Genomic DNA, 26,782 nt, shown 5'->3' with positions numbered 1-26,782 from the left:
AGAATTAGAGCCCTAGAGCAGTTTGTTAGGATGCAGGTTTTTAACTCAGGATTAGGGGTGGAAAAAAGTACACCAATATATTGTAGTCCTGCCTTGTATGATACAATTACGTCCTGTGTTGTCAGGTAACACTGACAACCTTAATATCAGAGTGATTTGGTGCTTTGGCTACTATTGTAAGGTTACTAGTTGGATTGCAGCACTTATTTCCCCCTCTCTTGTGACCATTAAGTCTGTGAAACAGCTCCATTCACTAAGTATTTGCTTAAAACCCAGCTGAATACACTGTACACACTAAACACACTGAACTACATTTGTTTTGTACAGAAACTGGGCACTGCCAAACCCTGATTGAATCGTTGGTTCCAAATATGGAAACAGATTGCCCCTGACTCACTAGGTCAACACTGTATGAGGGGTAACTTGAATGAAAGTAATTAGCCAAAGAAGACGTTGATTGCAGGATAAAGGAAAAAGAAGGAGACAGCGGGACACTACTGTACATCAGGGAATAGAAAGTTATGAGAAGATTCATGATAAGGTAATAGGTGAAACGGATCCCAATGATTTTATTTATGATAGTGTCTTTATTGATGGCCAGGTTTCCTGTTGTATTGTGTTGTGTCATACTCTGCATCCCCACCCCTACTCAAAATAGGAGATAAATCAGGCCCAGATTTTGATCATCTGAGCGACATGTTACAAACAAGCGGAGAAGGTATTGTTAAAGAGCCCATATTATGCCCTTTATGGGGTTCGTATATTTAATCTATGTACCTACTTTTGTATTATTATTTTTTTGTATTTGTTTTCATGTACTGCTCCTCCTTGCTCCCTCTACGCTCTGAGTCCATCAGCTGCACTCTGTTGAGCCCACACTGTTAGACCCCACGTGGGCCAAGTCTGCTCTGATTGGTCTGCCGATCCGCTCTGTCGTTATTGGTCAGTTGCTCAGCATGCTTCTCGGAAATTTCAACATGAGCTGCTGGGCTTGTCACAACGAGCCAATGGGCTTAGATCAGTGATCTCACACTGACAATGACGTCGGACTGACAATTTTTTATCGAGGGGGGCTAGAACCGAGCGTTACATGCAGCTAATGCTACAGCTAACAGGAGGAGGTAGGAGATGCCGCGTTTTCACAGACTTTGAATTTTTGCACATAGATGTGCCTAAACATGCACAGGACACTTGGAAAACACACTAAAGAGCATATAAAACCAGAACAAGCATAATATGGGACCTTTAAGAAAATGCAACAAACCCTCCACTCATCCTCCCCCAATGATAATATTCAGACAAACTTGGCTGTACCTCTCTTATGTCTATGGCATTATTTTGTTATTTTTGTTATCTCATGCTAGGAGATGACTTGCATGCTCTGCCTAAGTGCTCTGTACTTTCTTTTGGTATAAGATGTGCTGCATTGTTTTAAAAACTGTTAAAAGTTTAAAAAAAAAACTTAAGTTACAAAAAAAATATTCAGACAAAATGATGTTATTTTTTTTGTACAATTTCAAACAAATAATATTTAGCATGTTTATTTGTAACATAACATGACTTTACCCCTGGTTAATCCCACTTTATACATGTTTTTTTGTAATATACATAGAGTGAAAATACCTTTTCCCACTTTTTGATATAGTGAAATTTAAGGGACACCGTGTGAAGCACATAAAATTAATACAAGAAATATCTCCCACGATTTCCCCCTTTTAAACCTAATACCTCTTCATTATTATCACAGCAAATCTCTACAGACCTCTCTATCCTGGTGTATTACTTTAATTGCTGCTTTACATAATAATAAAATCCAGACTGTATTGTGGTGGTGGCATGACTATATATAGAGCGCTGCTCTGAAAGGCCTGCTGTTTAACATATCTCTCTGGCATATGGTGCATTATGATTATTACGCTGCTGTTACTTCTCTACTGTAAATTGAATGAGCCTCAGAGCCCAGGGGGGGCTTTGTTGCTCCTACTCACCCTACCTCAATATCTTTGCATGTCTGGTGCACGAGAGTGACTGTGGGCATGTGCATGTTGGCCACCCCCCATCAGCTCACTCTCTCACTCACACACACACACACACACACACACACACACACACACACACACTCACGCACGCACACACACACACACACACACACACACACACACACACACACACACACACATACCTTGCCATCTGTTGACATGTGCAACTGTTCAAAAATAGCCCCCTACCAGAACCTTCCCAGAGTTGGCTGCAGATAAGCAGAACAGGGATCTTGTTGTGTGTCTTTGCAAGTTGTCGCGTTTCCTCAATCCACCATGTGTTGGCCAGCAGCCTTTGGAAGCCACCTCGAGTCAATTTGACTGGAAACTTTTTCCTAAGTTCGGCTTTGTTTGTTACATTTTTTTTGGCTCTCCAGCAGCAAATTTTTGTCGATGTACAATTCTTGTCCCCAAACCAGAGAGGCTGCTTGAATCGGTGAAAACGCAACTCAAAAAATGGAGCCTTTTCCCGACCAATTCACGGAATTCCACCCAATCCATGGCACCAATGTCATACTGGACCGCTCAGGAACCCAGGCCACCCGCGTGGAGAGCTTTGCTAACGGAGTGTGTTTCAGCAAACACCCCCTGAAGCCTGGGGAGATTTTTCTCATCGAGATCGAGGATAAGGAGCTGGGCTGGTGTGGACACCTCCGTGTCGGCCTGACAGCCAGGGACCCGGGGGGCCTAGATGTGGTACCTGAATACTCCATCCCGGACCTGACGGATGTAGGGGACAGCTGGGTTTTCGCCATTACTCGCAACCACAACAAGGTCATAGAGGACCCAGGAGCAGAGGGTGAGGAAGCTGGACAGGGAGGACTGGCTGGGGGACACAGGCTCGGACGAGGGGAGGTTGAAGGTTTACTTGGAGATGGAGGAGATGTTAATCAACGAGGGGGCAACAACAGCAAACCAAAGACCTTCTTCACTGACTCTCACTTGTACATTGAGAATGTTCGGATCCCCAGAGACAAGCTGGTCGGTCGGAGCAGGCCCGGACGCTTCAGTCACATTTTGGACGACTTGTATAAAACCAACGCTTTGCCTCCCACAGCCAGACGCAGCAGGATAGGAGTTCTGTACGTTCAAAAGGGGAGAGACCTGGCTGATATGCACATAGTCATCAATGGAGAGGACATGGGAGCTTCTGCAAAGGGGATCCCCGCCGTCCAACCTCTCTATGCTGTGGTGGACGTCTTTGCTGCTACTAAGTGTGTCCGAATCGTCCAGGTGGAGTATGGATGTGAGTTTCTCCATTGTTCTTTTTTTTTAAAGCGGACATATTAACCCCCTTTTCCAGGTTTTGAAACAGTTCCATGTGGTCTAAATGAAACATCTGTGCTGTGCTTTGGTCAAAATATAACATGAATCAAGCACCAGAGGAGGTTAGTGACCCTGTATAAACCAGCTCTCTCAGAACGCTCCGTTTTGGTGTGTGTGTCTCTTTAAATGTAATGAGCCCCCCCCCCCCCCCTGAGTTTTCCCAGTAGACATCACTCCTTCAAGCGAGAATAAAAATGGCGGACCTGCACAAAAGTTTTGCTCTAGGCTGGGGGTGGAGTCCATGGGTGGAGATATCAGGGGAGGAGAGGGAGGGGGGGATTTTTTTTCACCAGAATCCCACTGTGACATCACAAGAAGAGCAGATTTGAAACAAAGTATTTTTGCCTGTGTTGTAAGACTTATGCAGACCAAAAAAAAAAAGGACTGGATGGGTTTATTTCATATTTTGTGAAAGGTTACCCAAATATATGTTCAAAAACACTGTAGAAGTGGATTTTTCATAATATGTCCCCTTTAATCAATGATTTATTTTCAAAGAATAGCTGCCTTTGCACTGGCAGTTTATATGTTTTGCCGAAGGAGACTCTCTGTTGTTGACTGTCAGAGACACAACAACCTGTCAGACATGTTGTTTGTAGTTGCTTTGTGTCTCTTTGTAGTTCTAATGTATTACTTTATGGGTTTTTTTCATCTCTTTATTGTAAATTAGCATCTTTGACTCATCTTTTGGTTGTTTTGGGTCAATGTGGTAATTTGACTTTTATTCCTGTTCCCTTTGTGTGTCTCTTTTTTAGTTATGTGTGTCTCTTCGTTGACATGTTGTGTAACTAAGTGCAGATAAATGACATAGACGTATGGAGTCTTTGTGAACTCAGCTTCCATCTCTGTATAGATGTGTCTGTGTGGTCGTTTTGCATCTCGTCAGGGTAAGTTTGTTGTTTTTATCTATGTGTCTTCTCATTGTAGAAAAGTAAAAAATTAAGCTTCTCTTTGTTGTCACTGTAAGTCTTTGTGGTCATCTTTCATCTCTTTTTGTAGCCATTAGGGGGGGCGGGGTCTTCTTGCATTCTTCTTTTTTTTGTCATTTGGCATCTCTTTTTTGTCACTTTGTGTCTCTTTGTAGTTGTGTTGCGTCCCTTTGTAGGTATTTTCCATCCTTGTGGGCCCCTTATTGTCATTTTACTCTTTTTTTTGCAGTAACTTTGTGTGTTGTTGTTTTGGGTGATTGATTTTTAAAACAAGACATACAAATGATAGACTGTAGATCTGTTCAGTAATCAATCAACACTTTTACTGTAATACTTTTTTCCTCATTACTTCTTCAGAGTTTCTCTCCATTCCTTTATTCTGATAATCCACTGTCACCTCTCTCTCTCTCTCTCTCTCTCTCTCTCTCTCTCTCTCTATCTCTCTCTCTTTCTGTTTCTGGTCCAGTCTCGTCCTTGCAGACATTGTGCAGGAAGGCGATCCAGAAGCACATCGTCCACAGGATGGCCATTGACTGGCTGGAGCTGCCGGAGGCTCTGAAGCACTACTGCAAATATGAATGATGGATGCAGCCCTTCCATGGACAGAAATGTGATCTCTGATTTATCTCCAAGTTTGTCTCAAGAAAAATAAATGTATTTTTATGATGGAACTCTATTTATTTATTTATTTATAGAGTAAAGCTAGAAGACAAATGCTCTTGAAACTTGCCAGACTGTGATAACACTGACACCACTATTTTGAGGTGACATTTGCCAAATAAAATAAATTCACAGTTATGTTTGGTGTCTGTGTGATTCTACTTTCTACTCACAATGTATGCAGAATAACTGTGGTAGATTATTTTATCGTTTTCTTGAATCTTCAAGGGTAAACATAGCTCACTTTATGTGACAAATTATGTTTATTTTCATGTAATAAACACAAAAATCAGACGACAAAAAAACATTGCGCATTCATTGTCTTTTTGGATTTTTGGTAATTTTTTTAATAAAGTTGTATAGGCTATTGGATATTGTCTCACATCAAATAATGCATCAGTTTAATCTTTATGTGTTTGACATAATCCATGAGTTTGTAATCCTTATCCTAAAATTGAACATATCCAAATAAAATGATCTAATTTCACCAGCATGTTGCAGTAGGCGTCTGTTCACCAATGAGTCTGGTTCTGATTGAGGTTTCTGCTAGAACTTTAGGTGAAGTTTGTTCTTGCTACTGTTACCAATTAGGTATACCTGCTTAGGGTGGATTAATGATTGGTTTCTTTGAATAATATAACAAAGAGTCAAGTCTACACTACACTCCATGTAATGGACCATAAGTGTTTGTCATGACATGGTGCTATGTGAATAAAAGATGCTCTGGTATTTGTTTAAAAATCAAAGGAGTATCATTTAGCTCAGGGGTGGGCAACTGGTGGCCAACCTCAACCCACAACGTGGCCCTCAGGTAAATTTATTACATATCAATTAATTGGAAACATTAAGAAAACATGACAAAAACTGCCATGAAATACTGAAAACCAGAAATATGTCCATGATAGTATTTGATCACTGGTAGGCCTACATGTTGAGTTAATTGGAGACATAATTGACTGTAATCGTTTTTGTTTAATTTGGCCCTCTGGCAGTGAGAATTAAATGAATGCCTTCGGCCCTTGCTGTGACCAAAGTTTCCCATCCCTGATTTAGCTCATTCGTGTTTCGGATAAACGACAGATATTCAGTGCTTCTATCAAGCAGTGATTTCTTGATGTAGATCAGATCTCACGTCCTCCTTTCCTCCTGTTGTCAAACAGCGACATCCAGCGGTAAAACAGGGAACAGCACTTGGGCGGAGTTTGCGTTAAATCCACACGAGAGGAGGGAGACACGGTCATCTGTCAGCGCCGTGTGAAGGAAAGAATTGAAGCAGAATAAGGTCCATATTGCCTTCACGTTATCTGAACACAAACCACAGCATGTCTTTCTGTCAGTTTTTCGGCGGAGAGGTCTACAAGGATCATTTCAAACCAGGTGAGCGGACGGTGGCTGTTGTTTCAGATAGCGGTGATGTAACCTCACCTCCATGTAGTCTGGATTATAGAGGACAGCATCACCTTTTTTCGTCTTCTTTGTGTTGTTTTAATGTTTTGATTGAAAACGACTAGTATTACTGTGTAATATCTGTGGTAAACAGAGAGGGGACGTGTTGTGGTAACACCTGTTCAATTACAAAAGACCTCTTCAAATTAGAATGACTTTTATAATGTCAATAAATAACAAAAATAATGAAAAATGTTTCACTTAAATTGGTAAAATATCGCTTTAATGTAGATTTAATACATACTTTAAGCCATGAAGTTATGGTATAAATAAACCAATAGAACTTGTTATGTTATTGTCAACGATTTTTTTTATTTTTTTGCCAAGTCACCTCTGTGAATAAAGTCACTTAAGTTTTCAGATTTTGACTTTCTCCACAGCCTGTCATTTAATTTGTGGTATTAAAGGTGTCACGTGTGTGAAGAAAGTATAAATTAAAGATATACTGTAGGTTGAAAATAACTCTGATTGTCCTAGGACCCATGTTCAAAACACCAACAGACGTGATGCTTATTCAAAACAGATCAATATACACTCGGCGTCTATTCTAATGAATCTAAGGGAAGAATTGTACCATCTGGACCATGTTTATAAAATAATTGTTCCCCCCTCAGGTATGTATGTGTGCTCCAAGTGTAACCATCCCCTGTTCTCCAGTCGATCAAAGTTCGCCCACTCGTCGCCCTGGCCAGCTTTCACTGACACCATCAGAGAGGACAGCGTCACCAAGATGATGGAGACGCTCACTGCATTCAAGGTCACTGTCTGAACTCGATTTCTGCATTTTTTTTTTCTCTTTCTGTAAATGGTCTGAAGCATCATTTACATAGATAAATAATATGTTCCATCAGGATGAGACAAAAGGAGATGAATGTGTCTGTGCTTCATGTGTGCAGGTTCTGTGTGGAAAATGTGGCAACGGGCTGGGACATGAGTTTGTAAACGACGGCCCGGAGGAAGGAGTGTCGCGCTTTTGAATATTCAGCAACTCGCTCAAGTTTGTCCCCACCAAAGGTAAGATGACCACAGATATAAGCCACTGACATAAGCCTCAAATGTAAAACAATACCAACCAACCTTCCCCAAACCTCTGCTCTGACTTAGTGAGGGAAGAAAAAGAAAGTAAGTTAAAAATAGCATTCATCCCCATTGTTTTCAAGTTGCAACAACAAAGCAGCCGAGCCTTAAATAGCTTAAAAACAACTTCTAAAATGGATTATGGATGTGGCTAAATAAAGCTGGGAGGTTGTGAAAAAGTGGATTTTTGTGTGAGAGATGGACAAAAGTATTTATATCCTGTCATCAAAGAATCAGGATCATAATGTGCCTTGAGTAACAGAAGTAAACACTCTCATTATGCATAACATCCCCTTGTGTTATACACTGGAGCACTAAAGCTCTAATGTGAGATCAATATTCATCTCGCAGTTTGTCAAGTGTGAGCAACATGTACAGTTTCCCAGTTTTTTTAGAGAAAAGTTTTAAGTTATTGGAATAGGGGATTGCATCAAATTTTAGTTTTTGAAATATTCCTCCTTTATTAGATTATATTATTCTCTTAAAGTGTAAGCTGTAAGATAGACAGAAAAATATTGGAGAGGTTACTTGCAATTCTAGTTTTTTTATTTTTTTATTTTTTACTTTCCACCACCGCCATTTTCTTCAAACATGTTGAACTTGATTAGATCACCATGTTTCCATGCGTCATGCAGAGATGCAGTCACAGTAAATGTGTTTGTTTTGTGTCTTCGTCCCAGACAAGGACAAGCAGTAAAGAGCGAGGTCTTGAGTTTTTCTGCTGCTCCAGTATCTGCTGCTCGGTCCAGGAAGAGTGCACAGGTCAGGTCAGTGTGTGACGTGGACAGGAGAAAAGGCCTGAGAGGGACGTCCTGTCTGCTGAAGGATCTTTGACCAGCCTGTGACACAGTGAAAGGACCACACCACACTCTCTCTCTCTCTCTCTCTCTCTCTCTTTCTCTCTCTCTCTCTCTCTCTTTCTCTCTCTGCAAATCCTTCACCAGAAACAAGTTACATTCCTAAATACCTCATATTTACATTTGTTTTACTTCTCCTGTAGAATTTCTCTCAACAAACTATATCAGTACATTTATTAGATCTTAAAAGATGCATCAACGTTTTCTTTCAGTGTTCACTTACCATTTATTGCTGCTGTCTTTTTCCGAATGATTACAATAATTACATTGACTTGTCAGTATCTTTCACTCCCATCAAATTCCCAAGAGTTATTGTAACCATGTTATCTATGCACCGAATAGGACTGCCTGCTATTTTTGGATTTATACGAATGTATAATCATGAGTATGCAATAACACAAAAAAAAAGTGTTTATTTAACTTCCTGTATGTCATGTACTGTTAGCCAAATTACTTGAATGGATGCTTTTTGACTGTGTCTCTAAGGACTTTTGTGTATTTGTCATTTATGAGTGTAGAGCTTATTGTGGTAAAAAAAAAAAAGGATTTTGATTTATTGTCCATTGTAACTGTACAGATACAACTTTAGAAGACAAAACAAATAAAACAAATAGTTTAGTAGATTTTAGATTTTCCTGTTGTACAATTTTACATTCATACATCAATACACTGTGGAAGAATATGACACTTTAAAGACCTCACACTCAGAACATGTGAAATGTGATGCAATGTAACACATCAGCATCTTAAACAGTTAAAATCCTATTTTAGCTACTGTACTAACACAAACATTAATTAACATCAATGCTGCAGTAAAATATTCTTAAAAATACTAAAATCAATGTAGCATTTAGAAATTAAATGAATATTCTGTGTGACATAAGTAAAGCGTCTGAGAACCGAAGCTGGGCACATGTTCATATATCGGAAATTGTGGACAGTAATTGTTTTTATTAATATTTAACATAGACATCAATTTGTGATGATTGAAACCTTGAACTTTTAGTAAATTGCCCTTTCCGTAACTGTCCAATTATAAGGTTAAAGGGATCCCAGATTAACTGTTAAAGACGTGAATTTTATTCAAAGGTCTATGCCCACCTCTGCTGAGTACTTTCATTTGTGTCAAACTTCTAAACGGACACTTCCAAAACTGACCTGTAGATGGCAACCTTATCCCTTTCCAAGACATCCACTCCTCCATAGAAGTATAGGGTCAACAGCTTTACCATTTTTATTGGAACGTTTGATGCAGACAGTATGTGATACTTTTTGTTTTTTCAGGGGGAGTGTAGCGCCTGCTTTAGATCCCACTTTACTAGAGAGTCTGCCCTCCATGAACACATTTTTTTGTGTATATGTTTGTTGTCTTGCATCTGGTTAATTATGGATGCTGGTGGTTTCCGAAGTACAGGGTCTCCAGCTCCCTCTGTGGCCCAGCTGCAGGCCATATTCTCTGGGCTCCGAGGGTTGGCAGAGACCCTGAGGTTTACATGAGTAGCCGGGCCGCCTGGAAAGAGACCGTGGGCTATCATTACAAAGGAAGTGCACTCACGCACACACACACACACACCACCCCAGGAAAACATCTTCTAATCAACACACTGCCATACTCCTATTGAATGTCACATATAAAGTATCTCTCACATCTATCTTCAAATGATCTTAGCACATGCATTAATGTCTTACACCATTAAGCCAAAATACACACAAAAACACCCACACTGTACTCAATTTTATTGGTCCGACCACAGACAAGTTAAGTTTGAATCATGTTTTCTTTGAAAACATCACGTCTTGTAGCATGCAATTACAGGAGGTCATCATAACATTCATAGAAGTTGTTGAACTCTCAGCAGCATCAAAATTTCAATATTCTGGAGCGCCGCTTAGCATCCGTCCAGCTTTACTTCCACACGCTGCCAAAAGTGTTGAAATGAGTCTGAGCCCTTCAGAGTGGCAGAGAGGCCTGACCTTGCGTTGAGGTTGTCATGGCTGAGTAAATGTCCTCTTGTGTCGTCCTGGCAGGCAAACGTTCAGCAGCTTATTCTTTTTAACAGTGTGTGAGAGAGTGTGCATTTTTAGCAAAGGTGGTCCACTGGTAATGGAACCCACAACCTTGGCAGGATGTGCGTTTGGCTCTGCCCGCCAAAGTCTGAAACCAGTGGCTTTGACAGATTAACATAAAGCAAAATCAGGGAGAAGAAGGGAGAATGCAATTACTACATTTGATAGCTGGTGCTAACTCTTCTAGAAAATCAAACAAACCATATTATTCTTTTTGTTTGAAACAGTTTGTGCATTATGGTCATTAATGTGCCTTGTGATATACTAGACCTGCTCTTTATGTGGGATCGTGCCATATGTTCCCACATATGTATGTGTATGTAGGTATGTACAGTATATGCATATATGTAGCATGTGATTGTATTACATGTATACCTTATGTATAGTTGTACTTATCTGGTTTTGTTTGTCTGACTTAAAGAAATGAAAACAAGGGTTCGGCATCTATGAGCTCTGCTTCAGCCGAAACCCTTTTCGATTCTTGTAATGATTGTGATTGTGACGATTTCTGCTGCTGCTGATCAAAATAAAATTACTCATTCTTTCATTTACTTTAAAGTGCTTCCAAAAAATCTTGTGGGAGGATAGGGCTTAAATTGAAGGGAAATGTAGGAACACAAGACCTAATTTTGAAAATGTCATAGAAATGTGGGACCATATCAGCGGTTACATTTACAAGTTACTCTTTCTCCCCTTCCTGCCCTCAGACTACAACTAGCTATGTTCTCGTCGTTTTACTCAAGCAGGTGAAAATAATGTCCTTATGCTTGACAGAAAGCTCATGCCTGAATGATCACCTGTCTCTCTTCTTTTACTGGTCGGGACATTCTTTCTCACAGGATTCTACTGAGCTGATGTTAGCGTAACCTCGTCCACTGATTAGAATTACCACAGTTTTGTTCAAATGTATGCTATGGTTAGCAATGTTAGAGAAACTGCAAAGCGTACAGACACACAGAGTAACCCTAAAAAAGGGCTTTTGTTCAAAGCTAGATTTCTCTGGAATGTATGTGTTACTAGCGAGTTAACTTAAGCATGTGGAAGTTTCAGCTTATAGACATTGGATGATGAGGTTGAGTACACACAAATGAGCTGATGCAAGGATATCTTACAGTCAGTCAAAGATAGATGTGATTCTGTTGAAATGTAAAGAGTGTGACAGTGAATGTAAAACCACAAGAATAAAACATAACTGCTGTAAAGTTAGCTTATTTGTCCCGGACAGCCAACCTAACAAGCACTGAGTGTGCAGAGTGAAGTTAGCTAGTAAGCTTGCTAGCAGTGCATTGACACTGGATGTGTTTGCTTTAAAGTTTGTTTGTTTTTGTTTTTCAGTCTTTTCTCTCTAATCTTTCTTTTAACTCTGTTATTTTATGAAGTTTATTCATCAACTCCACGTTGTTAGAGCTTAAAATAATGTTGTCAATGTACTTCAGTTTATGATTTTTATAGTTTTTCAAAGTAACTTTACCTCTCTGTCCTACAACCCAACGTTTAAAATGTTCCCTATTTTCTTTGTCTGTTTAGACAATAACAACATTTCTAATGACGCAACATTACCTTTTGGAAAATGAAAAGACACCATGCCACACACAGCTTTATTGTTGTTTTTTGCTGGTTGTTTGCCTTCAGGGTGGATCAGAGAAATGATAGTAAGCATGCAGTCTGTGCTTTACACTTCCAATTCTCTGGAAAACCAGCATTCAAAGGAGTGTTTTGGCACAGATGAAAGGTATGTGTCTGGCCCGCAAATACGCTAAGTACCAAACTGGTTTGAACAGCAATGCGGTTTACAAATTTTGCATTTTGTGCACAACTATGAGACAGATAAATCAGCAATACATTATCCTCCTATGACTGATGTTACCCAGCACCTGTGAATGCTGTATTCTGGTTTTCTCATTTTTTGAGCATGAGAAGTGAATAAATCTTAATAAGGGAAGCAGTTTGAACTCAGGAAACCTTTTTTCACATGCTCAACTTAGCCTAAGTCACTGTTTTGTTTGGTTGTTATTCTGTGTTTAGCATCTTTGAGTACTCAGGAAAGCTATAAAAGTCTATTCCATTGTTATTTTTATCATAAACTTGAAGTTAATGGTGACTTCCCTTAAAGGGCCCTTACACTGAATTAACCTGCTGCCCTGTGAACTTTAAAAGAGTAAATGTTTATTGCACTGGGAGAAAATGGACTTGTGTAGGAATGAAAAGAAACCTAATTAATATGATAAAAGATGAGTGGATTAAGAGGACAGCTGCGTCTGCAATAAGGTCATTTTTAGAGCAGTTCAATTGCATTCAAAGACCCTCTCGGGTGTTCTCTGGGCTCTACTGTTGAATCTTCCATTAAATATAAACAGCTTAGGTAGAAGTCCCCTACCACACAATGATTGAAAGGGTAAATGAAACCCAATGAGTTTATTTAATAAAGAAAAAATGTTTTCTTCTACAAAGACCATTCTTATTCAGACTTCATAAACATTATCTTAGAGAAACGGAGGTGAAAAAAAGTGGATAAGTGTGTCCTAATAGACGTCTTTCAATATCTTTGGGTTTCAGCTCATGAGCTCCAGATCAGATAAGATGATTATTCAAAATTACCCCATCAGTCATCGCTTACCCCAGGCCAAAGAAACAGGTGGATGACATCACAGTTATTGGGGCGCATATTAGAGCAGCCCGTCGTGCCAAAACACACACAACAGCAAAACGTGCACACCCAGCAAAAAGCATTATTGTCGAGATGCAGATAAGAGTAAGACTCAACTATTAAACATTTTTAAAAATGCCTTTGACGCATAAGAGCAGCTACTACACAATGACTTCAAGATTCAGTTTGTCACTTCCATAAAATACTCTCAGCATACATGGGAGCAAAATGCCGTTCTCCTCCAATCAGACACATAGACACATGCATAAAAAGAAGAACAAGAGTGTTACATCCTCTGCCTCTCAAAGTTCTTCTTCTCGGTCATATTTTGCTAAATGCTCCAGAGATCAGGATTCAGCTTGCTCTGTTATCCAAGCTGTGTGATGTCATTTTGCATAAAAGTAATTGTGTTCCACTCTATTGCTGCTGGCAGTCAACCAGTCGTTAAACTTTGAGGTGCGTCTGTGATGTCAGTGATGAATTTCTCCTTGTATGAAAGTTGAACATTGTTGCCAATCAAAGTGATGAAATGTAAAACTGTGGCTGCACGACCGACCTCAATGTGACATGGTAGGGTAGTAATGGTGCAGAGCACTGACGAAACTCTGTTACCTTTATGTAACGTAATGGCACTTTTCTTTATGTTTATACCTAAATGTCCATGTCCTGTTGGCTCCTCACCTTAAGTCAGTTACCCTGGATATTCAGAAAGGAAAATCATGCCAACTCAGAGATGGTCCTTATGACTTTGCAGCTTTTTTCTCGTGCTGACTTGCAAGAAAACTGACCCCCAAATCCAGTGTTGATTTGGAATATGAATTCTGGTGATAAAACTTGTGACGTTTTTGACAAATAACAACCCTCTGCAATCTCTGATGATCCCTGATACTTCTAGCAACTACCCAATAAAGTAACTTGTAACTCCACTCAGTAATATCTGTGTATTTTCAATGCTCAGGTCTTTAGTTCAGAAACATATGTAAGCTCTAAATTTGCCTGAAATGTAATACTGACCCTTTACTGTGAGCAAGGTGTGTTGTCAAAGTTCAATAGTAAACTGGCTGCAACCATAACCCAGTATAGGCAGTTCACCAGTCCATCAGTGGGACAAGTGACATTCAGCATCTGGGCTGGATTACTCTCCATCCTCCGGACACAGAGAGAATCTCATCCATCTTGATGTCTTGACATGTGGTGCCTGCCACCAGCTCCCCGAGTCCCCGCGTGTGACGCCAATGTCATCGCTCAGGTCCCTGCAGACCCCCAAATGTAACGCCATGCATCATACTGGAAGAGCCAGAGCATTGAGCCGCTGCTCAATAAGTCAGGAAACAGGCAGCACGGACACAGAGGTATCGACACCTTTGGGGCTCAGGAGGGATTTGAGTCAGAAATCAACTTGGGACCTGACTGACTTATTGTCTTTCTTCATAAATGTCTCACAAAGGCTGTGAATCAGTGTTGGTATAAATGTGGTGTTGTCATAAATGTGTCTATTTGAATTTAATGTCAGAAAGTGTGTTTATCTTTTGTATTTTGTACTTTTGCATACAAGTAGCCTACATACGGCCCAGAGCCACTTAGTATTAAACCTGAGAGCAGTGTCTCCAGTAGTTAAGAGCCCAGTTCATTGAGAAAATCTCAAAATTTGTGCTAAAGGGAAAGTCTGGACAATGTTGAGACCTGGCTATCTGGAAATTGTCAAGAAATCACCCATGAAAAGGGCTTATGAGGTCACTACTTGAAGTCATTTGTGTTCTGCACATATCTATAAATTGCCAAAAGTGCTAAACTTGTTGTAATAGGCTGACGTGTGTGAAAAATGTACACACACAAACGTTAAATTACAGCAACAAATAATTTGAGGGGTGGGGTCTCAAAGCAGACAGAAGCCCTTTGCTCATTGTGATTCTACAACAGAGTTTTGTCTTAATTTTATGCCTTTGTGCCTTACACATTTGATCTGCAACAGTGTATCATTACTGTCCCAGTGTGTGATGTCACAATGCATTATAGTGATGTGTGAGTGTGAGATATATTGCATGTAAACACACAGCAGGAGCTTCACATACACATACACTCAGGCATGCATACACACACACACACAGCGCTGTTCCGTCCTGCTGTGCGTCACACCTTATGCTCCATTACGCCTGTTACTACCTCAAAAGATCAGGAGCTGAACAACTTGGCTCCACCACTTGGCCTTCGTGTTATACAATGTAAATGAGGTGCAACAGGGGCTTAAATATCCCACCTTGAACTGGCAGAATGTAAATGGACTTCATTTAAACTGACTGATTCCCTCATATTTAACTGTTTTATGTTGAATCGCTGACCCATGGCAGCTTTTTATTTACTATTCTATTACTATTATAGACTTTGCAGAATAGCAGAATTAAAATACAGATACATTAAATGTTCACTAAAATGCTCAATATAAATATTTTTAAACTGCTTACTGAAAAAAATGGTTTTAAAACCATTCATTATATCATATTATTCCAGAGAAACCGTAAAAAGAGAGAGCGTTGCTTTGCTATTTTGATGACCTGACCTCATCAAACCCTTAAAAATGGAAAATTAGACCACAGCTACAAGCTGTTTCATAGTTTACACTCGGAGCTTTCTGGCATGTCTATAGAAGCAGCAGGTAAGAAGCCCATCCAGGTTTCAAGCTACATTTGCACAATTATCACCGTCTCATTCGGCACATTTCTGTTTCAGGATAAATTCCTCCTGACAGCAGGGCAGACTGTTTGTAAACACGGTCTCTGAGCGCTGTCTTACTTTGTTATCTTCAGTCCCGAGAGCAGATAACGCTGCAACTCTGCCTTCAAAGCCTCTAAGCTCCTTGCGCCAGAGCGAGGCACGCTCTGAAACTATTTAATCAGGAGCTTTTCTCTTGGCCTCTGCTGCAGACCTGGAACTGTGATACACACTGAAAGCAGCTCGACGTGACTCTCTGTGTGTGTGTGTGTGTGTGTGTGTGTGTGTGTGTGTGTGTGTGTGTGTGTGTGTGTGGTTGAAGTGGTTAAGGGGGTCATGTTTGTTTAGGCTGCCTGTCTCTCTCAGCGGGTCAGCCTAGAGCTCATAGGGGTATAATTTTGTGGTGAGGCTTCTGAGGATCTGACTAGTTTTCAAAGTTTTCCTGAGCCCCCCCCTCTTTGCTGCAGTCCATTAAGTTCTGACATTTAAATTGTCAAATAATCAAATAGTTGATTCTCAGGCATGTTGATGGAGTTAAAACGTTCAAAAGCTCCTCTTGAAGAAGTCAAGGCATCCTCAGAAGTATTGCGTCAGAGGCCGAAGTACCCTTTTTTATTTTGTCTTTTGGTTTCTGCATCAACCAAGTGGTCGAAGAGCGCAGCAGTTTCTCTATACTTACAGCCGTGTCAGACCTTTGATACATCCTTCTCAACTGTGGAATTTCATAGCAGGGAGATGAAACGAGCAGAATGATTACAGGCCTGTCCTCGTTGCATGAATGACATCATGACAGTAGATCATGGAATCGTATGGTTTCAAATGCCTCTCTACGCTGAGCAGTAAATCTCTAGGTAGCTATAGCATGCAAGCCAAGACTTCTTGAAAATATTTGAGTTTGATGCAGAGGAAATGTAATGTCAACAAAGGCCTCCCTGAATGCAAGAACACACACACACACACACACACACACACACACACACACACACACACACACACACGCACACACACACACACACACTGAACTCACATGACCTCTCAGGAGCTGCCGTGTGGCTCTAATCACCACATTTTACAGGGTGGCCTTATTACCTTTAGTTACACCTAACAGATAACTTATCAAAGATGCTGACTGCTCACTGCTGCAGAGTTCAGCACAGATCAGCTGATAGCTCACCTGACGTTACTTCTGCTGTATAACCTAATTCCTGCGTTTATGACCTAACTTGTTTTTGTTTACTCTAGATGAAGGTTTGCAGTTTAAAAAAAAAAAAGAGTTCAATGTTTTTTTTAGCTCTTGTACTGACAGTTAGGTTTTTTAAAAAAAAGAAGCTACAGCTAGGAGACAGCTTAGCTTAGCTTAGCTTGAAAGCTGGAAAGGTACGGTGAATAAGAATTTTGATCAAACATAGACATATATTTATAGATTTTATTGCCAAAAGTTGGATCAGACGATTGGTAACACTTTTTTTGTCTGTCCTGTACTGATTGAGTTACAGAAGCCACAAGCTAGCCCAGCAAGTCGCTATTTACTGGCTGCTCCTATAAGGCCTAAGCTCTGACATTATGCTTCTTATTTTTTATTGTGTGCTATTAAAGACGCACCGTAGTGAGGCCACTGCAGCGTCTCCCTGTAGTCACAGCATGGTTCGTTTCACTTTAAAAAATAAACACACGGACAGATCAGTTGATCATTCAAAATTAATATTCAACTTGTGACATCAAACATTTCACAATTTTTACCATTCCCTTTAGCTGTTTTCAATAAGTGTGCGATCCCTGACAAGTTCCTTTCCCGTAGTTAAGTTAATGTCGTAATCTCCAATCTACTGGAAGTTCCTTATTTGATTTCAAAATAAAAGCAGGTTCGTATCCAAATAGGAAGTAGAATACCCTTAGCTTATGACAGTATAAATATTCAAAATAAAAAACTGCTTTAAAATGTAAAATAAAGGAATTTCAAACGTGTCAATAAAAAATATGATTATCATCAAAATTAATAGCAGCAAAAAATCATTATTTTGATTTTTTGCTGCCGGTTTTCTGAGACAGAAAATTGTAAAGCTTTGGTTTTACTATCCCTGAAAACCTCACAAATGGCATTATTTCCTTTCTGTTCCTGAGAAGTGGACATTTGACATGTTAACTTTTAAAAATAAGTGTTGTGAATTTTGTTTTAAAAGGACACTTTTTTCATCTCTTTTCCGTAATTGGAGGAAACACTCATTCCTACATCATCTGACTGAAAGTAACATTATTGACTTACAACCACTCTCTTCTTTCAACCTTGTAGCAACAGAAATGTCAGATGCAGAGAGATAAGCTGATTTCTCCCCGTGTTGTTTTGTCTGCAGCTCAGTACAGCATGACACACCTGAAGCCTTATCTCCTCCTGTATTATTACTCCACAGGGTTACGAGTGAAGGCCTAAAAGCTCGGAGCATGAGATCAGTCAGAATGCTGTCTACACTGATCAGCAGATTGTTGTGAATTTTTGGCCAATCCAATTACACAGAGAATTTGTAATGACTTGAGAGTGACTCAGGTATTGGCTTAAGTGCAGAGCCAGAATGTCTCCATTGAATGGGAACCATCTGAAGTTAATTTGTTACCCTCCAGTTCTTATATCATTTATGACAATGAATCCAGAAACACAGCAGTTTAAGGCGTGCTACATACCCTTTAAACAAGCAACAAGTTTTATAAGAGAAGAGCCTGAGTTGAACCACAATGACCTGCTGTAAAAGTTGGAATATGATAACAGGTATCAGGTTGTGTTTCAGCCTTTTCCCTCTGAAATGACTCAGCTTTAACAGGTAGACGCTTTTTTATGACTACCCTCAGATTTCCGTGTCACCAAGTGAGCTGATGATCCTGTGCAGGCATGCCTGGCCACTTTTCCTGCCTACCTCTATTGAAAACATTTTTCGAAGCAGCGAGCTTGTAGCCACGCCCGTGTGATAATGTACAGTGCTGCTGTGCCCTATACTTACCCAGCTGGCCGCAGAGCTCTGCCCTGCAGTTACGGCTGAGAATACGGCCCTCCCACTGGCTTTCACACAACACACAGACTTCAGTGCACAGATGACAGGTCTTGCTTAGACTCTACTATTTGTTGGTATGTTCTTTGTTTGTGTGTGGGAAGTTTTAAAAAGGGTAAATCTGAAGGTTTGTTGTCTTCATGACATCTTTGGCATGAGCACAAATTCCTGCAGGGTTTCTGTTCTGAATGAGAGTAGCTGCCAATCAGTCGCCCGGTTGTTGCTGTAACATTTTATTTCCCCCTGGATGTTTTGTTGATAGAGTAAAAAGTATGTTTATGTCTCAGATATGGGACAAGATCTCACTGTGGCAACATGGCGTTAAAACACAAATATATAAGAAGAGATACAACAAGCAGAGCAGCAAAATTATCTTTTTTTACATGTACAACCAACAGAGCGAAAGCATGGATCGACCGTCTTAACAAAAAGTTTTTCAATATAAAAAGCAGGAAAGATCGGACACACAACTGTGTACAGAGCGTGTAAATGAAACAACTTTGATGCAAATCAGGAAGTGAAATAACCCATTTTGATTGGTTGCCTGCCATGACTGTTTTTTATTTATATAATTGTCATGATCCTTCATGGGCTAAGCTACATTTGTGTCTAATCATTCAGTATTAGTAAGTGGCTGAGAGGGGGAAATACTCTGCTGCTTAGATATTTTACACGTCTGCCCAGGTCAGTTTAAATAAAAAAATATAGTAGGTACGTCCTCTTGGCAACAAAACTTACTGCGAAGCCACTCTCGCTAGCATTTCCAACCTTACATTAACAGAATTACAACAAATTTAGCTGCCGATAAAGCTGAAGACTGTCGACTCCTTGGCCTTTTTTTTGTAGTGATATTACGAAACTAGAAACCCCAGTGAGAAAATCTGGTATTTTACCCATTCTTCCTATAGTTTATATGTCAATTAGATATTTAACTCCCAGTTTATCTTGCTTGAGGACGTTGGCTAACGTAAGTTTAGCATGTCATAGCCATACAACAGCATTCATTAACTGAAATTCCATTAACCTCAAACCGGTTACTAACCACGGTCCAGTGTTGGAGCAACGGTGGTCATGCTGGTGATGCCCCAGTGACATTGACTTCAGCTTTTTTTTTAAAATAAACTGTGGTTGTTATGGTGACATAGAGAATTGTGAGAAAGCCTGACTTAAGTTAACAAGCTCTACTCGGAGCTAACGAGCTCGGACTTTATAAACCTAAAGGCTTCCATGGAGTCGAGTCGAACAACAACAGGAGCAGCCTGGACATTCAAGTTAAACGTTTGAGCGTTAATGACAAGAAGAAACCACAAATCAAGAAATGTATTTTATTAGGAGAAGCCCCTTGAGGTGTATCACCTCTCTTTAAAGGTGGTCCCAGATGAGCACACAAAACCTGTCATGGATAAGCCAAGCTCCCTTGTTTGAAGTGGTCTATTTATATCTGTCTTTCACAGAATAAAACCCTTCAGCTGTGACTCCGCTCTCCTTGTTACGACCAGTGAATTTAGACCCAGATGCAGGACACATAAACAGAGGGGTTGATTGGTAATGAGGTTTATTGTGGCAAATGGAGATGAAGATGGGTTGAAGATTCTGGAGGTTAGCAATCAATCAATCAATTTTTATTTGTATAGCGTCAACTCATAACAAGTGTTATTTCAAGACACTTTACAAAAAGCAGGTAAAAGACCTTACTCATTGTTATGTTACAAAAAGCAGGTAAAAGACCTTACTCATTGTTATGTTACAAAAAGCAGGTAAAAGACCTTACTCATTGCTATGTTACAAAAAGCAGGTAAAAGACCTTACTCATTGCTATGTTACAAAGACCCGGCCTATCCATCATGAGCACTTTAGCAAAGCAGCAAAAGTTACAGTGGTAAGAAAAAACTGCCTTATTAAAAGCAGAGTGAAGGGGATGAAGGCTGACCAGACCAGAGTTGGGGTGTGAGTGTGGCTGAGTAGCTTTGAGTCCAGAGAGCAGGTTGAGGCAGATGGCTGAGCAGGAAGGCAGGTGGGTGAATGGTGATCCTGAAGCAAAGGAAGGATGAGGAGATGGAGAGCTGGTGTGCAGGTGAGAGCAGGTGAAAGGAATGAACCTCAATCAGGAGGGAGCCAGAGTGAGAGAGCCATGACACTCCTGTCCTGATTCTCTGACCGGTGTCCTTCCATATCTGCCAAACTAAAAGAACTTTCCAAAGGTTCAACGTTTATTTCAGAATATCATTATTTGATGAATATCTTGTAAAGAGATACAGTTTTCTCTAACTTTGGGTTGAATTGCTTTGACTGTGTAATTCATCCTTAATCCTTGCCGTCCTTTCATGACGATGATGGCTGCTGGAGTTTGGTGACAGGTTTCTGTTGTGTGTGTGTGAAAAGGAGACATTCCATCCCGGTGAGTTAACAGGGCATTTAAAGAGCATGCTCTTCAGTAGCTAGTCGTATGTATTGTTTTCCTCTGATTCTCCTGAGGGATAATAACTGCTACACCCTTCAGGAGAACTTGAGAAGTCTGGTGAAGCCTGCTCACTTTGTCCTGAAACAGTGAGGGGATTAACTATTGTGAGAAAATAACAAAAAAACATGAAAACACCAAAGCCTTTAAATATCAGAAAAAAACGTCAAGCCTCTTTGGACATCAGGGAATGTCTCTGTTTTATAGCTATCTGTTGCCAACATTTAAAGTTTGTTAAGAGTGACTTAAGAGAGGTTGTTACTCTAAAGAAATTCCACATTGTTTTAAATAAACATTTTAATTAAATAAATAATTAAATCAGTAATTCTACAGACTGTCCTCTGCCTTTCCACAAGTGAAAGTGTTTATAGTAAATGCCTAGAATTATTTTATCTCTATTGTAATTTTAAAAATGTTTGTTTTTTAATTTTTTGCTATTTTGACTAATTATACTACTGTTTTGAGCTGTTGTAACAAATAAATTTTCCCCAATGGGGATCAATAAAGTTTATCTTTATCTTTAATTTGTATGAAATTATATTCAAGTTTTTGCAGAATGGTGGCAATGAACCAAAGATTAAAATCCTATAATAGCATTATTTGTGACATTAACATTTTAATGTCTCTTTAGATGTTACAAACCCCTGCATATCAAAAATCTGCTACACACCAAAAAAAAATAATAATAATTGTAATAAATAAATAACAGGAAAGAAATATTATTTGAGGAATAGTCTTTCAGGGCGCCGGACAGCCTAGTGGTCATGTTGTTCTCTCCATGTACAGAGGCTTTAGTCCTCATTGCAGCAGCCCTGGGTTAGAATCCGACCTCGGCCCTTTGCTGCATGTCAGCTACTCACATCTCCAAAAGTTTCCTGTCTCCTTTGTCAGCTGTCCTATCTGATAAATGCAAAAATTGCTCAAAAAACTCTCTTTTCTATTAGGTCTTTCTATAACTCAGATTCTTGATTGTTGTTAAGACAGAAATTATACCACTGTCTACAAAAAATGAATATCAAGATTATCAACTGTAGATATAAAAAAGTGTCCATATTTCCAAGTTGTGTGTTTATTTCTTGATATTTACCATCATTACATAGCACAAATTTGAAAAGGGGGGGGGGGGTTCATCCACAGGCTAATGCTATAGGGGGGTCTGTGGCATGAAAAAGTCTGGGAACCCCTGTTTTAGTGTTTGTTAAAACTTGAGACTGGTTGCCACACTTCCCAAATATCTATTGTATTGATTTGTCATGAAAATCCTAATTCACACATCACAACCTGCCTAGCTATCCTCTGGAAATAACAACTGGTCAACATCTGTCGTAATCAGGTAGAAGAATTTAATCTGGCAAAATACAAGTCCTTTGGAAGATAAAGACTTGGCTCACTCTGTCCTCTCTTGAGTTTTACCTCTGAGGGTTTTGCTGAGTTGGGACTCTAGTGTGAGACAGAAATTGGATTACTCTGTTTTGGGAATATTGGCTTCTGTCTTTGAAGCGGCCGCAGGTCATCACAGGGACTGTACGGAGAATTACAGAGCACACCAGGTACCACTGAGCTTTGTACAGCTGTCTGCCTTCCCACAGCAACAGACCTTACACAGGTGGGGAAGGAATCCAACACCAACAATGTCACTTCAGAAACAGGTGGGGGTGTGGGAAAGCCAAAGTTCAGGTGTTCCCCTGTACACTGTCAAAGTGAGCAAAGTACCCATACAGTAGACTCTCTAGACTGTCATTCAGGATTAGTCACACACTGTAAATGATACCCAAACCAAGCAGACATATTGTTTCCCTGCTTTTGTCTGCATGGCTACATATCTATAGGAACCCTTAAAGGCTTAATATGCAATTTTTTGATCCAGCAGATGTCGCCCTTGAGCACCAACATGACACCAAAACAACTTGCGCTGCATTGTTGTGTTAGCATGCTAATGCTAGTGATCTTTATTATGCTCATATCTTCACACTGCATGTAAATTTACCTGAAATGAGCGTGATCTAGAAACACAGTTAAGCAGTGAGTACAGTATGTTATTCTTCTTTTCTCTAGTCCCTCAATTAAACAACTTTTATACATGAGGGGAGGAGTCAGCCGACTGTCCGGGCGATGTAAACAAACTGAAGATAGGACTCTGAAAGCATCACAGACAGTGGGACTCGGGTGTTACACCCATTGTAGACAGTCATGACTCACAGAGTTATTTTCAGAGGATATACTTGATTTCTATTACATTTAAGTGTGGAAATTCACATATTAAGCCTTTAAAGTTTAAAAATGGTGAAAATAAAGTAAAATTTATGTGACAAGAATAAGTAAGGAGAGTGACTTTTAGTGCAATTAAAAGAGCAATTTTGTTTCTTCAAAAACCACATCATTGGATTCTTGTGCTTTAAGTAAAGGGAACACAGCTCTGTATGGCAAACAAAGCAAGCCCACATTATTGATGACTTTGACTACAGAGTGGCACGTCTCCAATTGTTTTTCAACAACACAAGAGGATCAATAGGGAGGAGTGCTCGGGGAGTACAGAGGGGTAAATGATGCCTTCTCTGTTTAGAGACTTCTGGAAATTGACATACTGCCAGGCTGGATGAGGCCCTGGTCGATTGATACCGCCATCCCTTCAGATCTATCATCCATATGGATGTGCTGCCATGTAGGACCTCACTTATATTTCAACATGTAAGGTGAAGATGCCAATACATTTGTGATTTATACTGTTGCACAAATATTGTCAAAAGTGCGTTTGGAAAATGGGTTTTATATCCATGTCAGATCACTGAGAGCTCGTATTGGGCTGGGTCTCTGCAAGGGAACATTTTAACTGGGAATATTTTTTTTCATACAGTCCAAAGAAAACATTTAATTGACACGCTTTCTTCTGAAGTTGTGAGCGCTGCCATGACTAAAACATTTTCCATGTTTGCCTTTACATAAGTGAAGAGTGGGATTCAAGATGCTGCTGTGTGATTCATCAGCGTCAAATGAAAAAGCTAAGCCCAGACTCACAACAAACCTGATATAAATGTTTATAACTGAGGTAGGTAAAGTCCCACACAACTCTTTGTTACAGCACATGGGTTAGGGTAAACGCCACACATCTTGCACTGTACATTACTTTCATTTTTGTTAAAGTACTTAAAGACATCACTTTTCCTTGTGATGGCTGACATGGTGCATATAACGTTAAAAATCAATATAACAAATAAACTCCTTTGTTAATGCAAAAATCCAATCAAATCATGTCCCTCAACCAAATACACACACACACACAACTGCACAATTATGTTTTACAATTATGATTTCCGGCATAGGGCTGGTTTTTCGGCTGGTTCTGATTGGCCATTGGGCTTGTTTTGTCGCACAGACCTGGCAACCTTGCGGACAACCCTCCTCAACGTACACCAAAATGAAGCTAAGAAACTGTTGTTTGAACACATATGTTAATACACTCCATTAAAAAAAGCCTCAGTCAAGATCGTGTCATTTAATCCAAAGGCTGCTCGCCGGTAGTATCGCCGCCTCTCACTGTCTCGTATTTGGGGAGGATTCATTAATAGCTCAGCAGTGACAGACTTGTGTCTGGCAGGCGGAACTCTTCAAAACCCCGGGCAAGCTAAACATTAGAATTAATCTAAGAACTTTTAGATTTTAAATGAGTTAATTTCCTCCACTTGAAACACCCAGTCGTACTTTAGTTTAAACTTTGTCTTTATCACTCAGGGAAACTAGCTCTTGCCAGTTCTATGAATCGATGCCTAGCCATTTAGGAGGAGACGGGCAAAGGCCAGGAGGAGCTACTATAAGCAGGAACTGGTAGATATAAGCCTGGTGTGGCAACTGGTTATAGACTGTAAATAATAAGTGTTATATACAGTCTATGATTATACGTTTCATCTCTGTACATTTTCATCCATTTAAGATGTAAAGCCATCATAAGATTCATTGAATTTTGACGTCTGTTCTCATCCTTTATGATACCTACTGCAAGAAAGTACACTTCCTGTATAAACCTATTCTGGTTTTATATGTGAATACAGATACAGATCATTTTTGGGTGGAACAGATAGGCTAGAGATTCATGTAATGATGTCACTGCACACCCCTACTTACTGCTGGAGAGCTCATTCTCTTGCTCCCAGGAGATCACTGTTTGTGTCTAGAGTGTGAAACCAAATGTCAATATTGACACATTATTCCAGCCAAAACTTTCCTCGAAACCTACGGTTAGGCTTAGGCACTGAAACTACTTGATCAGGATAAACATTGTGGCTTTGGTCAAAATATTGTACTTGAAGCTTGGTTGAGCAGCTTAAGAGTGCTCTTATGCACAGGTAGGCAGGTAAGGATAAGTAGAAATGTTTCAGCGACCGTTCAAATTTATTTTATTTTATCTAAAGGAAGAATGTTTTCATTTTGGATCCAGTAGATGTCGCCCTTGAGCGCCGGCATTAAACCAAAACAAACTGCTGTTTGGCGACACGTCCGATATTCTGAAGCCTCCGCTCTCCTCCAGCGGCACACCTCCAACGCCCCTACACTCCTGTTCACATAAAGGAGTTATGAATTATACTGCACCATAATGAAGCACCATTAAGCTGCATTGTTGTGTTAGCAGGCTAATATTAGCGCATATTGGTTTAATTCATAGTTTTATATTGCACATAAATCGACATGGAATGAATGTGATCTAAAGACACTTACGTGACATCCAGATAAGAACTGAGTAGACTGTGTTATTCTTCTTTTCTCTAGTCCTTGACTAAAACGAGCTTTGTATGCAAGGCCGTTCCATCCATGTAAGCATGATGTAAACACGATGTAAACACTGCTCCGACAACAATTTTCAACAGTCATGACTCAAAGAGACATTTGATTTCTGCTGTATTTATGTGTAAAATGTTCTTCCTTTAATGTCAGAGTATTTGGTTTATGGTTTTTGTCAAAATACAAAAGAGATCTCAATAAGTATGACAAAAATACATAGATCCAAAAAACATGATGCAGAGCTGGCTAAAAACTGAAGCTACAGGGTCTGCGACATGGAATCCGGTGTGTGCATAAACTCCAGTGAGGAGGGGATAGGGGGGTTAAATGCTTAAATGTTTCTCAAGTGAAGAACCATGTGATGGCATCCTAAGGTTGCAAAATTAAAACAGGGCTTTATTTTATGTTTTTTTTTTCTTCCTGCAGCAGTAGTATCACACAGAGGGAGGGATCCAGACACTTAATCTGTCTGTCATTGCTGTAAATATAATCTGTGTCCTTGGGCCTTATTGGCAAGATTCAGGAACAAACGGCTAGACTCTCTGGTGACACATAAAGGACTTTGTAACAAAACCTGCAGCAAATATGTCTCTCATGACAGCTGTTTTGCTTGACCTAATGGTTAGGAAGGTAAGGGGAAACAAAACAATAGTGTCAATTATTTCACAATATTAGACTTAGGCTAATAAGAAAGCTGGTGAGTAGAAGTAGTAGTATTTTTTTATCCTCTGGTGGATAAGAAATCACACGGTGGAA

At 39.8% G+C, this 26,782-nt stretch overlaps 2 protein-coding genes and 1 long non-coding RNA gene across 3 annotated transcripts; 2 read left to right on the top strand and 1 right to left on the bottom strand.

Annotated features, from left to right (window-relative positions):
• The first annotated feature begins 2,229 nt into the window (after nt 1–2,229).
• neurl2 (neuralized E3 ubiquitin protein ligase 2) lies at nt 2,230–5,235 on the top strand. The gene is made up of 2 exons (XM_020642535.3): nt 2,230–3,285; nt 4,761–5,235. The coding sequence occupies exons 1-2, from the start codon at nt 2,496–2,498 to the stop codon at nt 4,874–4,876; spliced, it is 906 nt and encodes a 301-aa protein (XP_020498191.1). The 5' UTR covers nt 2,230–2,495; the 3' UTR covers nt 4,877–5,235.
• Nucleotides 5,236–6,160: 925 nt separating this feature from the next.
• Nucleotides 6,161–8,411, top strand: msrb1b (methionine sulfoxide reductase B1b). The gene is made up of 4 exons (XM_065950024.1): nt 6,161–6,331; nt 7,015–7,157; nt 7,297–7,414; nt 8,158–8,411. Exons 1-4 carry the CDS (start codon nt 6,277–6,279, stop codon nt 8,172–8,174), a joined length of 333 nt encoding a protein of 110 aa, XP_065806096.1. The 5' UTR covers nt 6,161–6,276; the 3' UTR covers nt 8,175–8,411.
• Nucleotides 8,412–8,838: 427 nt separating this feature from the next.
• LOC114920693 (uncharacterized) lies at nt 8,839–17,570 on the bottom strand. Its single transcript, XR_003809028.2, has 3 exons — nt 17,498–17,570; nt 17,360–17,411; nt 8,839–9,844 (listed from the first exon to the last, which is right to left on the bottom strand). It is a non-coding gene; the product is annotated as an uncharacterized lncRNA (long non-coding RNA).
• Between the last annotated feature and the right edge of the window lie 9,212 nt (nt 17,571–26,782).

The sequence above is a fragment of the Labrus bergylta genome, chromosome 21 (assembly GCF_963930695.1).
Source record: "Labrus bergylta chromosome 21, fLabBer1.1, whole genome shotgun sequence".
In the NCBI taxonomy this organism is placed as follows: domain Eukaryota; kingdom Metazoa; phylum Chordata; class Actinopteri; order Labriformes; family Labridae; genus Labrus; species Labrus bergylta.
Note: the sequence above shows the minus strand (reverse complement) of the source record. Positions and strands in the feature narration are given on the sequence as shown.

Coding starts and splice junctions, on each gene's coding strand:
- neurl2 (XM_020642535.3), top strand. CDS start 2,496: ATGGAGCCTTTTCCCGACCAATTCACGGAATTCCACCCAATCCATGGC. Junction 3,286..4,760: donor CGTCCAGGTGGAGTATGGAT/GTGAGTTTCTCC, acceptor TTTCTGGTCCAG/TCTCGTCCTTGCAGACATTG.